Below are 14,632 nucleotides of genomic sequence, written 5' to 3' on the forward strand. Positions count from 1 at the left end.
GAAGTTAAAATGGGTGGTGTTCAACAAATGTCCATCTTAAGAACAATTGAATGACTAAGCTTTGATTTACACGTCAACCCTTCCATCGCCCATCCAAGAATCGAACGTTCAGTGTGTCACAATCAAAAGTAAATGCAATATAATGGAAAGATGTATGCCCAGGGAAACGTTACCAAATGTTTAATTCAATCATTTCAAACAGTTTAACAGAAACAAAACACAAAGTAGTTGAGTTATTACCACATTCTATTCAACTCCTTCAACATGCAGTGTGACAGCTACTTCCTGTATTAAGTATTTACTTCAGAATTTATGGGGGGAAATAATTGCCAAGTGGACAAAAAATTTGTCAACACCAATCCTTTACCCCATTGGACAATGTGTAATGTAAATTTTAAAAAATGAAAACAGGACACATTTGGTCAAATAAAGACAGTAATTTGTGAACATACAGTTTGCAAAGACGGAATTGTTTCAGAGATGGACAGACATGGCCGTTTCACTTCATAAAAAGGAAGAAAAAAAACAAATCTAAAAGGTTAATCATTTAAAAATGAAACGCACTCATCCAAAACCTGATTCAATACAAGGAGACATCCTCAGGTTTGGACTTCGACTTCAGACGGTCACTCACTTTCTCTCCGCGGTCCTAGAGCGGCTGGGGGGAAAACGAGGACCTGTCAGAAACAATAACTTGCACTACAATCCAATCCCCATAGCCCTACAAATACAGTGGGGTCTGAAAGTATTGACTCCTTGATAAAGATGAGCAAAAATGACTGTGTAAAGACATTTACATTTGAGTCATTCTCCAGAGCAACGTACAGTAGTGCGCATACTATAGTAGACCCAATTTAGTCGACTGGTCGATTGTTCAGTCAATAGACTGTTGGTCAACCAAGATTTCTGTAGTCGAGCAGTTACAAATAGATTTTTTGTTGCTACGTGCGTAATATCAAAGTTAACCAGCATATTGGTGTTGAGAACAATGCGGCAGAGGCAGCAGCGGAGTGAGAAGACGAGGAAACAGCCCTTGCCTTAATTGTCTAAGAAAATTGAGGAGAGAGAGAAGACACCAACTTAATTAGGTCCATAATCAATAGCCAAACTGTTAAAAGTGCCTGGCTTTATAAATCATCCATATATCTACAGAAATAAGACCAGTTGCCAGTTTGAGCGTTGTGTTTAACAGCCTACTGATTCCGTGTGCACCAAGCCTCATGCAACTGCAAAATGTCGGATGAAGCCATTTCACAAATTCAGCTGTTTTTAATCTTTGCTATGCTGTAATAAAATGGCTTTACATTTTTCTCTCTCGTTAGAATAGACTGGTACTACTTATAAATGATTTAGTGTTGTTTACACTCTTCCAAACAGGCAGAAAAATATTGTAATCTAACAGCAGTCAATGTGCACACCGCTCTGGCTCCTATACCCTCCTTTTTCTTGATCTCATCATCATTATTATAAGTAATGCCATCATTAGTAGGCTTCTTATAGTAGTAGCCTTGTATAACCACCGAGCTGTAGGCCAAAGAACACGTCGTGTTTAGTCTTAATACCTTAACGTAGGCCTATATTTCAAAATATAGGCTACTGTATCAATCATTAATTTGTTCATTTCATCACACAGCATACGAGTCATTCATGCTTTGAAATTCAATCAAGCATTTTTGATTTAAAACAAAATAACCAAGGGAGCTTTGGATAATTAGCCTAAACAATAAATAAACCGCAATTCACGCAACTGTTTTTAGTCTCTGCTGTAATAAAGGCTTTATATATATACACAGTACCAGTCTAAATTTGGACACCTACTCATTCAAGGGTTTTTCTTTATTTGTACTATTTTCTACATTGTAGAATAATAACGAAGACATCAAAACTATGAAATAACACATATGGAATCATGTAACCAAAATAAGTGTTAAACAAATCAAATTAGATGTTATATTTGAGATTCTTCAAAGTAGACACTTTGCCTTGATGACAGCTTTGCACACTCATGGCATTCTCTCAACCAGCGTAACCTGGAATGCTTTTCCAATAGTCTTGAAGGACTTCCTACATTCCATGCTGGTTAAGTGTGCCTTGAATTCTAAATAAATCACAGACAGTGTCACCAGCAAAGCACCCCCACACTATAAGTGCAGCTCAATTAGAATATTGTGGAAAAGTTCAATATTGTAGACTCTAGGTGTCACACTAATCAGCTAACTAACTCAAAACACCTGCAAAGGTTTCCTGAGCCTTTAAATGGTCTCTCAGTCCAGTTCAGTAGTCTTCACAATCATGGGGAAGACTGCTGACTTGACAGTTGCGCAGAAGACAGTCATCAACACCCTCCACGAGGAGGGAAAGCCTCAAAAGATCATTGCTAAAGAAGCTGGCTGTTCACAGAGTGCTGTATCCAAGCATATTCATGGAAAGTCGAGTGGTAGGAAAAGGTGCACAAGCAACAGGGATAACCGGAGCTTTGAGAGGATTGTCAAGCAAAGGCCGTAGAAAAATGTGGGGGAGCTTCACAAGGAGTGGACTGAGGCAGGAGTCAAGAGCCACCACACACAGACGTATCCAGGAAATGGGCTACAACTGTCACATTCCTCGTGTCAAGCCACTCCTGAACCAGAGGCAACGTCAGAAGCGTCTTACCTGGGCTAAGGAGAAAAATAACTGGTCTGTCGCTCAGTCGTCCAAAGTCCTCTTTTCAGATGAAGTACATTTTGCATTTCATTTGGCAATCAAGGTCCCAGAGTCTGGAGGAAGAGTGGAGAGGCACAGAATCCTAGTTGCTTGAAGTCCAGTGTGAAGTTTCTACAGTCAGTAATGATTTGGGGAGCCATGTCATCTTCTGGTGTTGGTCCACTGTGTTTCATCAAGTCCAAAGTCAACTCAGCCGTCTACCAGGAAATGTTAAAGCACTTCATGCTTCCTTCTGCTGACAAGCTTTATGGAGATGCTGATTTCATTTTCCAGCAGGACTTGGCACCAGCCCACACTGCCAAAGGTACCAATACCTGGTTCAATGACCATGGGATTACTGTGCTTGATTGGCCAGCAAACTCGCCTGATCTGAACCCCATAGAGAATTTATGGGGTATTGTCAAGAGGAAGATGAGACACGAGACTCAACAATGCAGACGAGCTGAAGGCCTGCTATCAAAGCAACCTGGGCTTCCATAACACCTCAGCAGTGCCACAGGCTGATCGACTCCATGCCACGCCGCATAGATGCAGTGATTCATGCAAAAGGAGCCCCAACCAAGTACTGACTGCATGTACAAGAACATACTTTTCAGAAGGCCGACGTCTGTATTACATTTCCTTTTTTCACTGGTCTTATGTCATATTCTCATTTTCTGAGACACTGAATTTGGGGTTTTCATGAGCTGTAAGCCGTAACCATCAATATTAAAACAAATACAGGCTTGAACTATTTCACTTTTTGTGTAATTAATCCAAGATATGAGTTTCACTGTCAATTGAATTATTGAAATTACTTAACTTTTCCACAATATTCTAATGTATTGAGCTGCACCTGTATAACACCACCACCTCTATGCTTTACGGTGGGAAATACACATGCGGAGATCATTCGTTCACCCACACCGCGTCTCACAAAGACATGGGGGTTGAAACCAAAAATCTCCAATTTGGACTCCAGACCAAAGGACACATTTCCACTGGTCTAATATCCATTGCTCGTATTTCTTGGCCCAAGCAATTCTCTTCTTCTTGGTGTCCTTTAGTAGTGGTTTCTTTGCAGCAATTCAACCATGAAGAACTGATTCACACAGTCTCCTCTGAACAGTTGATGTTGAGATGTGTCTGTTACTTGAACTCTGTGAAGCATTTATTTGGGCTGCAATTTCTGAGGCTGGTAACTAATGAACTTATCCTCTGCAGCAGAGGAAACTCTGGGTCTTCCATTCCTGTGGCGGTCCTCATGAGAGACAGTTTCATCATAGCGCTTGATGGTTTTTGCGACTGCACTTGAAGAAACTTTCAAAGTTCTTGACATTTTCAGTATTGACTGACATTCATGTCTTAAAGTAATGGACTGTCGTTTCTCTTTGCTTATTTGAGCTGTTCTTGCCATAATATGGCCTCGGTCTTTCACCAAATAGGGCTATCTTCAGTATACCCCCCCCTACCTTCTCACAACACAACTGAACGGCTGAAACACATTAAGGAGGAAAGAAATCCCACAAATTAAGAAGGCGCATCTGTTAATTGAAATGAATTCCAGGTTACTACCTCATGAAGCTGGTTGAGAAGATGGCGCCGGAGGGGATGGCTGCCGTTTTATGGACTCTTAACCAACCGTGCTATTGTGTGTTTTTAATCGCATCGTTTGTAACGTATTTTGTACATAATGTTGCTGCTACCGTCTTATGACCGAAAATAGCTTCTGGACATCAGAACAGTGATTACTCACCTTGAAGTGGACGAATAATATTTATTTAATGAGTCGTACGAGAGGGATTTGCTCCAGAAACCTGACAGGGCCCTCATCCCCGTTATTCGCAGTAGAAAGAAAAGGAGATATCGCGGAAGGAGATCGGGGTGCTTCGTAAGGAGCCGGCGACGAGTGGCTAATCTGCCTTTGCCATCGATACTATTGGCCAACTTACAATACCTTGATAATAAAGTGGACGAACTACAGGCACGAATATCCTACCAATAGGACATTAAAAACGAATATCTTATGTTTCACTGAGTCGTGGCTGAACGAAGACATGAATAACATACCGCTGGCGGGTTATACACTATCGGCAGGATAGAACAGCAGCCTCTGGTAAGACAAGGGGTGGCGGTCTATGTATATTTGTAAACAACGGCTGGTGCACGATATCTAAGGAAGTCTCAAGGTTTTGCTCGCCTGAGGTAGAGTATCTCATGATAAGCTGTAGACCACAATATCTACCAAGAGAGTTTTCATCCATATTCTTCGTAGCTGTCTATTTACCACCACAAACCGATGCTGGCACTAAGACCGCAGTCAATGAACTGTATACGGCCATAAGCAAACAGGAAAACGCTCATCCAGAGGTGGCGCTTCTAGTGGCTGGGAATTTAATGCAGGGAAACTTAAATCCGCTTCACCTAATTTCTACCAGCATGTTAAATGTGCAACCAGAGGGGGAAAAAACTAGACCACCTTTACTCCACACACAAAGATACGTACAAAGCCCTCCCTCACCCTCCATTTGGCAAATCTGACCATAATTATATCCTCCTGATTCCTGCTTACAAGCTAAAACTAAAGCAGGAAGCACCAGTGACTCAGTCAATAGAAAAGTGGTCAGATGAAACAGATGCTAAGCAACATAACTGTTTTGCTAGCACAGACTGGAATATGTTCTGGGATTCTTCATCTACTGTAGAGATAGCCTGCAGAGCTCTATCATACTATCCAGGTCTGTGCCCAAACAGTTTGAGCTCCTACTTCTAAAAATCCACCTATCCAGAAATAAGTCCCTCACTGTTGCCGCTTGCTACAGACCCCCCTCAGCCCCCAGCTGTGCCCTGGACACCATATGTGAATTGATCGCCCCCTATCTATCCTCAGAGTTCGTACTGCTTGGTGACCTAAACTGGGATATGCTTAACACCCCGGCCATCCTACAATTCAAACTAGATGCCCTCAATCTCACACAAATTATCAAGGAACCTACCAGGTACAACCCTAAATCAGTAAACATGGGCACCCTCATAGATATCATCCTGCCTAACTTACCCTCTAAATACACCTCCGCTGTCTTCAACCAGGATCTCAGCGATCACTGCCTTATTGCCTGAGTCCGTAACGGGTCCGTGGTCAAACGACCACCCCTCATCACGGTCAAACGCTCCCTAAAAAACTTTAGCGAGCAGGCCTTCCTAATTGACCTGGCCCAGGTATCCTGGATGGATATCGATCTCATTCCGTCAGTAGAGGATGCCTGGTTGTTCTTTAAAAGTGATTTCCTCTCAATCTAAAATAAGCATGCCCCATTCAAAGAATTCAGAACTAAGAACAGATATAGCCCCTGGTTCACCCCAGACTTGACTGCCCTTGACCAGCACAAAAACATCCTGTGGCGTACTGCATTAGCATCGAATAGCCCCCGCGATATGCAACTTTTCAGGGAAGTTAGGAACCAATATACACAAGCAGTTAGGAAAGCAAAGGCTAGCTTTTTCAAATATAAATTTGCATCCTGTAGCACTAACTCCAAAACGTTTTGGGACACTGTACAGTCCATGGAGAATAAGAGCACCTCCTCCCAGCTGCCCACTGCACTGAGGCTAGGAAACACTATCACCACCGATAAATCTACAATAATCGAGAATTTCAACAAGCATTTTGCTACGGCTGGCCATGCTTTCCACCTGGCTACCACTACCCCGGCCACCAGCTCTGCACCCTCCGCTGCAACTTGCCCATGCCCCCCCCGCTTCTCCTTCACACAAATTCAGACAGCTGATGTTCTGAAAGAGCTGCAAAATCTGGACCCCTACAAATCATCTGGGCTAGACAATCTGGACCCTTTCTTTCTAAAATTAGCAGCCCAAATTGTCGCAACCCCTATTACTAGCCTGTTCAACCTCTTTCGTATCATCTGAGATCCCCAGAGATTGGAAAGTTGCCACGGTCATCCCCCTCTTCAAAGGGGGTGACACTCTAGATCCAAACTGTTACAGACCTATATCCATCCTGCCCTGCCTTTCGAAAGCCAAGTTAACAGATCACCGACCATTTCGAATCACACCGTACCTTCTCCGCTATGCAAGCCGGTTTCCGAGCTGGTCATGGGTGCACCTCAGCCACGCTCAAGGTCCTAAACGATATTATAACCGCGATCGATAAGACAGTACTGTGCAGCCGTCTTCATCGACCTGGCCAAGGCTTTCGACTGTCAACCACCGCATTCTTATTGGCAGACTAAATAGCCTTGGTTTCTCAAAAGACTGCCTCGCCTGGTTCACCAACTACTTCTCAGATAGAGTTCAATGTGTCAAATCGGAGGGCCTGTTGTCTGGACCTATGGCAGTCTCTATGGGGGTGCCACAGGGTTCAATTCTAGGGCCGACTCTTCTCTGTGTATATCAATGATGTCGCTCTTGCTACTGGTGACTCTCAGATCCACCCCTACGCAGACGACACCATTTTGTATACATCTGGCCCTTCATTGGACACTTAACAAACCTCCAAAGAGCTTCAATGCCATAACACTCCTTCAGTAGCCTCCAACTGCTCTTAAACACTAGTAAAACTAAGGGCATGCTCTTCAGTCGAACGCTGCTGGCACCTGCCCACCCGACTAGAATCACTACTCTCGGCGGGTCTGACCTAGAGTATGTGGACAACTACCTAGGTGTCTGGTTAGACTGTAAACTATCCTTCCAGACTCACATTAAGCATCTCCAATCCAAAGTTAAATCTAGAATCGGCTTCCTATTTCGCAACAAAGCCTCCTTCACTCATGCTGCCAAACATGCCCTCGTTAAACTGACTATCCTACCGATCCTTGACTTCGGCGATGTCATTTACAAAATAGCCTCCAACACTCTACTCAGCAATTAGACGTAGTCTATCACAGTGCCATCCGTTTTGGCACCAAAGCCCCATATACTACCCACCACTGTGACCTGTACGCTCTTGTGGGCTGGTACTGGCTACATATTCGTCACCAAACCCACTGGCTCCAGGTCAGGCTTCATTTATAAATCACTGCTAGGCAAATCCCTGCCTTATCTTAGCTCATTGGTCACCATAGCAACACCCACCCGTAGTATGCGTTCCAGCAGGTATATCTCACTGGTCATCCCCAAAGCCAACACCTCCTTTGGCCGCCATTCCTTCCAGTTCTCTGCTGCCAATGACTAGAACGAACTGCAAAAATCTCTGAAGCCGGAGACGCTTATCTCCCTCACTAACTTTAAGCATCAGTTGTCAGAGCACCTTACCGATCACTGCACCTGTACACAGCCCATCTGAAATTAGCCCAGCCAACTACCTCATCCCCATATTGTTATTTATTTTGCTCATTTGCACCCCAGTATCTCTATTTGCACATCATCTCTTGCACATCCATCATTCCAGTGCTAATACTAAATTGCAATAATTTTTCACTATGGACTATTTATTGCCCCACCTCCATAACTTGCTACATTTGCACACACTGTATATATATTTTCTGTTGTATTTTTGACTATGTTTTGTTTACCCCATATGTAACTGTTATTTTTTAATCGCACTGCTTTGCTTTATCTTGGCCATGTCGCAGTGGAAATGAGAACTTGTTCTCAACTGGTTTACCTGGTTAAATAAAATAATAATTTATGAGTACACCACAGTCACTGGTTTCATCAATAAGTGCATTGATGACGTCGTCCCCACAGTGACTGTACGTACATACCCCAACCAGAAGCCATGGATTACAGGCAACATCCGCACTGAGCTAAAGGGTAGAGCTGCTGCTTTCAAGGAGCGGGACTCTAACCCGGACACTTATAAGAAATTCCGCTATGCCCTACGATAAACCATCAAACAGGCAAAGCGTCAATACAGGACTAAGATCGAATCGTACTACACCGGCGCCGATGCTCGTCGGATGTGGCAGGGCTTGCAAACTATTACAGACTACAAAGGGAAGCACAGCCGCGAGCTGCCCAGTGACACGAGCCTACCAGACTAGCTAAATAACTTGTATGCTCGCTTCGAGGCAAGTAACACCGAAACATGCATGAGAGCATCAGCTGTTCCAGATGACTGTGTGATCACGCTCTCCGTAGCCGATGTGAGTAAGACATTTTAACAGGCCAACATTCACAAGGCCGCAGGCCAAGACGTGTACTCCGAGCCTGCGCTGACCAACTGGCAAATGTCTTCACTGACATGAAGTGCTTTGAACGGCTGGTCATGGCTCACAACACCATTATCCCAGAAACCCTAGACCCACTCCAATTTGCATACCGCCCCAACAGATCCACAGACGATGCAATCTCTATTGCGCTCCACACTGCCCTTTCCCACCTGGACAAAAGGAACATTATGTGAGAATGCTATTCAATGACTACAGCTCAGCGTTCAACACCATAGTGCCCTCACCATAGTGCCCTCCCCCCTTTTTACAATGCCGCTATTCTGTTTATTATCTATGCATAGTCACTTTAATAACTATCTACATGTACATATTACCTCGACTAACCTGTGCCCCCACACATTGACTCTTTACCGGTACCCCCTGTATATAGCCTCGCTATTGTTACTTTTTCTGCTGCTCTTTAATTATTTGTTACTATACTGTGTTACCGGTTCGCGAGTGCCTTTGACGTTCTTCAGTCACTCAATGTAATTTTATTCTTATTAAATTTACACCGCATGACCATCAGGCTCCCTCGAGTCATTTGTGTCTTAATTATTTAATCAGACAGTGCGCTTAAAGCATCAGACAAGCTCAGTGCACATAGATTATTTTATTCAAAAACATTGTTTTCTTTGGCTAAAATGTCCTGGTACTGTGTAAAGTTCATGATGCCATTGAATGGCCATCTCAGTCTCCGGACTTGAAAACCATTGAAAACCTGTAGTTTGAATTGTAGAGGGCAGTCCATAAGCGCAGACTAAGGTTGGAACACATTCCTCCCAATGTGTTCACCAACTCATAAAATATTTTTGAAAAAGGCTCAGTGGCGTGCGTTATACTCACTAGGTGAGGTATTGAAAGGTAATTAAAACAGGGGTGTCAATAGTTACCCATACCTTTTTTAAATACTTAAAATATATTTATGCGCAATTGTATTAATATAATTCACAAAATGTTTGCCGCATCCAGTATTTAAATTTATTTTATACATTAATTTTTGTGCATCTTCATCAAGGGTGTCAATAATTCTGAAATCCACTGTACTTGTCCATATAGGAAGACACCTGTGGATACACAACGACAAGAAATTAACAACATGAACACACACTTACCTTCGGGACCTTGAGAAGGACCTTGAAGGTTTATGGTTCCGGTCTCTGGAGATAGACCTCTCTCTTCTTCGGTCTCGTGACAGAGACCTAGAGAAGAACAAGTCAATTAGAGTGTTTCCGATGTACTCACATGTATTTCAGACTAATCAGAAATATTACATTTGAACAACGGTCACTTAAAACTATACAGCACCAATTAGTATTAACAATGTCAGAACCATGTATAAATATTTTATAACAGGCGGCAGTGGGTTCTTTAGATCGGTAGGGACAAACATTTTTGTAGTATATGAAATGGTACTACGGTATTCTAAAATGTTGGTATCATAAGTATCATGATGTTTTGGTACCGTTATATAACCGGAATACTGCAAAATTACCAAAACTATTGCTGATGTTGAACCTGAACAAATCAAAATAAAATCTATAGTAAGCCCCGTTCAGCAGGTATAGCCAGATGAGTAATGTTTATTCCAGTAAAACAATTCAACAGAGCAGAGATAACAAAAACCTAGCAAATTGCATAGGTTCTCACTCAACTAATAAAGCCTAATATCACGCAAGCCATTTTAGCATTTGAATGCTGAAGGTGCCGAGCAGATGTGCAAGATCAGGAACAGGCTGCCTAACTCGCGTTGGTCAGCATGCAAAGCTGGGTACAGTGTGCAGTTTGACTAGGCTACTGATGTTGCCAGGGGTTGTTCGGCATGCAAAATGAATTGTAGATCAGTGACTGTCAACAGTTACATGAAGTTTGCCACTGAATGAGAGGACGCATCACAAAAGATAAAGGTATTTTCGGAAGGTAGAAAGAATGCAATATGAGCCGGCGATTCATAACATTTGAATAGTTTGTCCGATGCATGCTACATTTTGATCGGTTTGTAGTCCACCGACCGATGAACTTGTATCTTAAACATTTTAATCAGGGACCGACGCAGATTGGTGAATCTTTACATCCCTACTAGTTAGATAGTTACCACATCACTGTTTAAGTTGTGGAGGCTGGGCAAAGAGGCATGCAATGGAGACTGTAGCAGAGGCATTTAGACTCACCTGCTGCGACTGCGGCTGAAGCTCCTCCTCCTTGGAGAGCTGGATGGAGAAGGAAAAACGGGTTTAATACAGGGTATTATTGCATCAATAAACACCTGTCAAATATGACATTCCTTATTCCTGAAGCAGCATCATTCAACAATACCACACACAGCCTTCCTCTTTCTGCAGACAGAACAGGGGATCCTCTGTACCCCTGCTAGAGGACAGAATGCCTGGACAACCAACTGAGTTCAAAATGAGATCTCTTATAAACTCAGGAGAACATGGAAGTTTAAAGGAACACAAGCATATAAAGAAAGTGAGAATGAATTAGAAGATATAGAAGGAAATAATTACAAGTAGGCAGACTTACAACCTACATACCTGTACTGTTTTGGGCACATTTGTTAAATCACTACCAATATTGGACCTCATAAAACGTAATACACAGTTCATGCTAACCAGGGCAGCGCCAAGACCCCACAACTTTTGAGTTTCAGGATAAAGGCTTTTTATTTGTAATCTATGAGAGGGAGATTCTAAATTATAATAATTGTACTCACAAGTTGATGTTTGAAACTAAATTTACACCACAATTTCTAAACTGCCAATTGCATATTGTCAAGCAGCTGTAAAACCAAACCTGTGGTAAGCATGACACTACAAAAAGCAGGAGAAAAGCAACTTACTATTTTGGGGGGTTTGGACACAAGATAGAAATGACGCAAGGAAGCCAGACTGATGGCGAGGGAGGTAGAATTTGCAGAGAGGATTTGCCACATGTTGCAAATGTTGGAGTTATGGAGTTGGTTGGCTGGAGGGGGTACAGTAGTTGTAGATTTTCCCTGTCTGTGTGGTTAGCCGGGGCCTGCTGTGCTGCTTGTAGGTAGTTGTGTTGATAATTGGGGAAAGTAGTTAAATCGCTGATTGGTCGGAATTGTGGGGTGGGCTGCGACGCTGCCGATTGGGTTAAGGTTGGAGGAGGAGGAAGATGAGAGCTGCATGCTCAGGAACCAATAGGCTGGAGCGGAACATGACGACTGGCCATGCGTGGGTCATGTGACATGGCACCAGCGAAGCTGATTGGGTGGGGCACAGTGCTGGCGCTGGTCAGTGGTCACATGATGCTGTAAGAGGACTAGTTGACTGACTGTCTCAGGGGGTGGTGAGAAGAGGCATGGTGATGACTCTGCAACGGGGTTCATTTTTATTAATATAGATCGATGGCAAAAAACGAAACTGAGAAAAATGAAACAAAACTAACATCCAGATAGCAATCAAATGATCAAACATGTACCCCCTTTACCGAAATTTGATAGGTGATAAATGTTTATTATCTAAAAGAATTTCACTTAAAAAATGTGTTGCCTAGATCAACAAATTATGCCTGAATTAAACCTTTCAAAATCACCTAAATTGTGACCTGAAAAAAGCACCCAATCCCTCTGATGAGTAATTGATCCTTTCCCAGCTCGGATTGTGTCCACAGTAAAAACGTTATAATGTATCACTGTATTAACCAACCTACAGACAGTGCAGGAGTGTGTGTCTATTTGCCAAATCCAGCCATGTAAATTGAAATGATAGGATATATGGTACAGTTGGAAGTGAGGGGGAAGTGATGGGAGGGTGTGGGGTTGACTGGTTATAAACACTTGTAGGACTACATGTTAAAGATGGGTGAGAACAAGTGTAGGTGAAAGGCGATGTATCATACCGGCGTCTGACAGGCGGGCTCCCACGGCGCCTGCTGCTGTAGTCATCACGTCCAGGGCGACGGCTCCAGGAGGGAGGAGGTCCACGGCTCCTTGAGCGTTTCTCGCCATTGGACAACTCAACTCTCACTCTGCAGCCAGACAGCGTCCTGTTCACAAAGTAATTGCAGAAGCATACTAGTTAGGCTGGAATATTATTTGGATGTTCATATGTCATGATATATGACTCTCTGTTTTGCTCAAGTGATCAACTGAATTTCCCCTTCTTATGGGGCAATAAAGTTGTAAGTAAGTAGTGGCCTACCGTCCATCCAATTCTCTCACAGCATCAGTTGCATCTCTGGGGTCCTCAAACTCGACAAAGGCAAAGCCTGGGGGGTTCCTCGCCACCCACACACTACGCAGAGGGCCATAGTACCCAAACGCCCTCTCCAACTCAGTCTTGTTTCCACTGTTGCCCAAGTTCCCAACATATACCTTACAATCCAGAGGACAATCTCTGAGATGAGCAGGTTCTAAGAGAGAGAGAGAGAGTGAAAGGAAAGAGGAAAATAACATACCACACGTACTACATCCAGTCATTCACAAATACATTCATTATTATACAATTCATATCACTCCTATCGACGTAATTTGTGACAACGCTGTATTAGGTGGCCAAACGCCCAAGGTAATCGTTTTTTTTTTTTTTTACAAATAAGTAGTGAGACCAGAAAAGACGCTGCATGCATAGCACGTTAGGTAATTACCTCCCATTTCGAAGGATCCTGGTTTCCTTTGAAGGGTTGACAAAAATATCAATCAATAACTGGAAGAAAAGAGGGAGACTTGATTAGTTAACTAAGCTACTGTGTTAGCTAGCTAACAAGTTACCGTGCTTAACTAGCTCCCAAAAACAATGCGATTGTTTAAATTGAGCTTAATACGATCGCTAGGTAGTTACATCTTTAAGTAACAAGTGCATGTTTAAATGCATTCATAAATTATAGACAGCACAAAACATGTATTATATTAATCTGGAAATGCTGTTCATTATTAGCTTCCATTAGCTAGTATTAGCCGTGGAGGAGCATCGCGGTTAGCTTAGCGAGCTGCTGGCTTTTGTTGACGATTCAATCGAACTATTCGACTAAAGCAAAACAATTTTACAGTGCATGATGTTGTTAAACAGTAAACGCTTTTCATTCCCACATCCATTAATCAAAATTGTACCAGTTATATCTGCGTCAAAGTCTCCCAGCACGGCTCAGACGAATCGTAGCAGCAGTCCACAAGGCGTTCGAAAATGGCGTTGACCGGAAATAAATAATCTAGGCAGCGCGGGGTCAGTAAAGTGCTTTACCCCTAACCTATCGCCGTCTACTGGAGTGGAGTATTATGACTAACTGACCAAGTATGTTTTTCTTTCAATAAAAAGCGCTGTGTAGAGACCAGATACCTGTATGTATTTATTTATACAATAGTTCTTCTTAGGCATACATTGCAGGGTACATAATATATAGTTTATCCAGCATGTTGTATAATTAAGCAATAAGGCCAGAGGGGGTGTGGTATATGGCCAATATACTGTACCACGGCTAAGGGCTGTTCTTATGTACCACGCAAGTAGAGTGCTTGGACACAGCCCTTAGCCGTGGTATATTGTCCATAAATCACAAACCACCGAGGTTCCATATTGCTATTATAAACTGAATACCAACATAATTAGAGCAGTAAAAATAAATGTTTTGTCGTACCCCACGGCTGCCAGCCAATCAGCATTCAGGCCTCGAACCACCAAGTCTATAATTACGCAATAAGGCCTGAAGGGGTGTGGTAATAGATAGATCGTCGCTAATCACCTCCGTGTCACCATTCTTTATTACAAAATACATCGCTGACATTATCACAATGAAGGTTAGCTGCTTCCCCA

The 14,632-nt window shown here is 42.8% G+C and overlaps 1 protein-coding gene across 1 annotated transcript; it reads right to left on the minus strand.

Moving 5' to 3' along the window:
* Positions 1-165: 165 nt before the first annotated feature.
* Positions 166-14,023, minus strand: LOC121575063 (serine/arginine-rich splicing factor 3). Its single transcript, XM_041887874.1, has 7 exons — positions 13,933-14,023; positions 13,470-13,528; positions 13,025-13,235; positions 12,723-12,869; positions 11,024-11,062; positions 9,968-10,054; positions 166-658 (listed from the first exon to the last, which is right to left on the minus strand). The coding sequence occupies exons 2-7, from the start codon at positions 13,474-13,476 to the stop codon at positions 631-633; spliced, it is 519 nt and encodes a 172-aa protein (XP_041743808.1). The 5' UTR covers positions 13,477-13,528; positions 13,933-14,023; the 3' UTR covers positions 166-630.
* Between the last annotated feature and the right edge of the window lie 609 nt (positions 14,024-14,632).

The sequence above is a fragment of the Coregonus clupeaformis genome, chromosome 10, assembly GCF_020615455.1.
Source record: "Coregonus clupeaformis isolate EN_2021a chromosome 10, ASM2061545v1, whole genome shotgun sequence".
Lineage (NCBI taxonomy): Eukaryota > Metazoa > Chordata > Actinopteri > Salmoniformes > Salmonidae > Coregonus > Coregonus clupeaformis.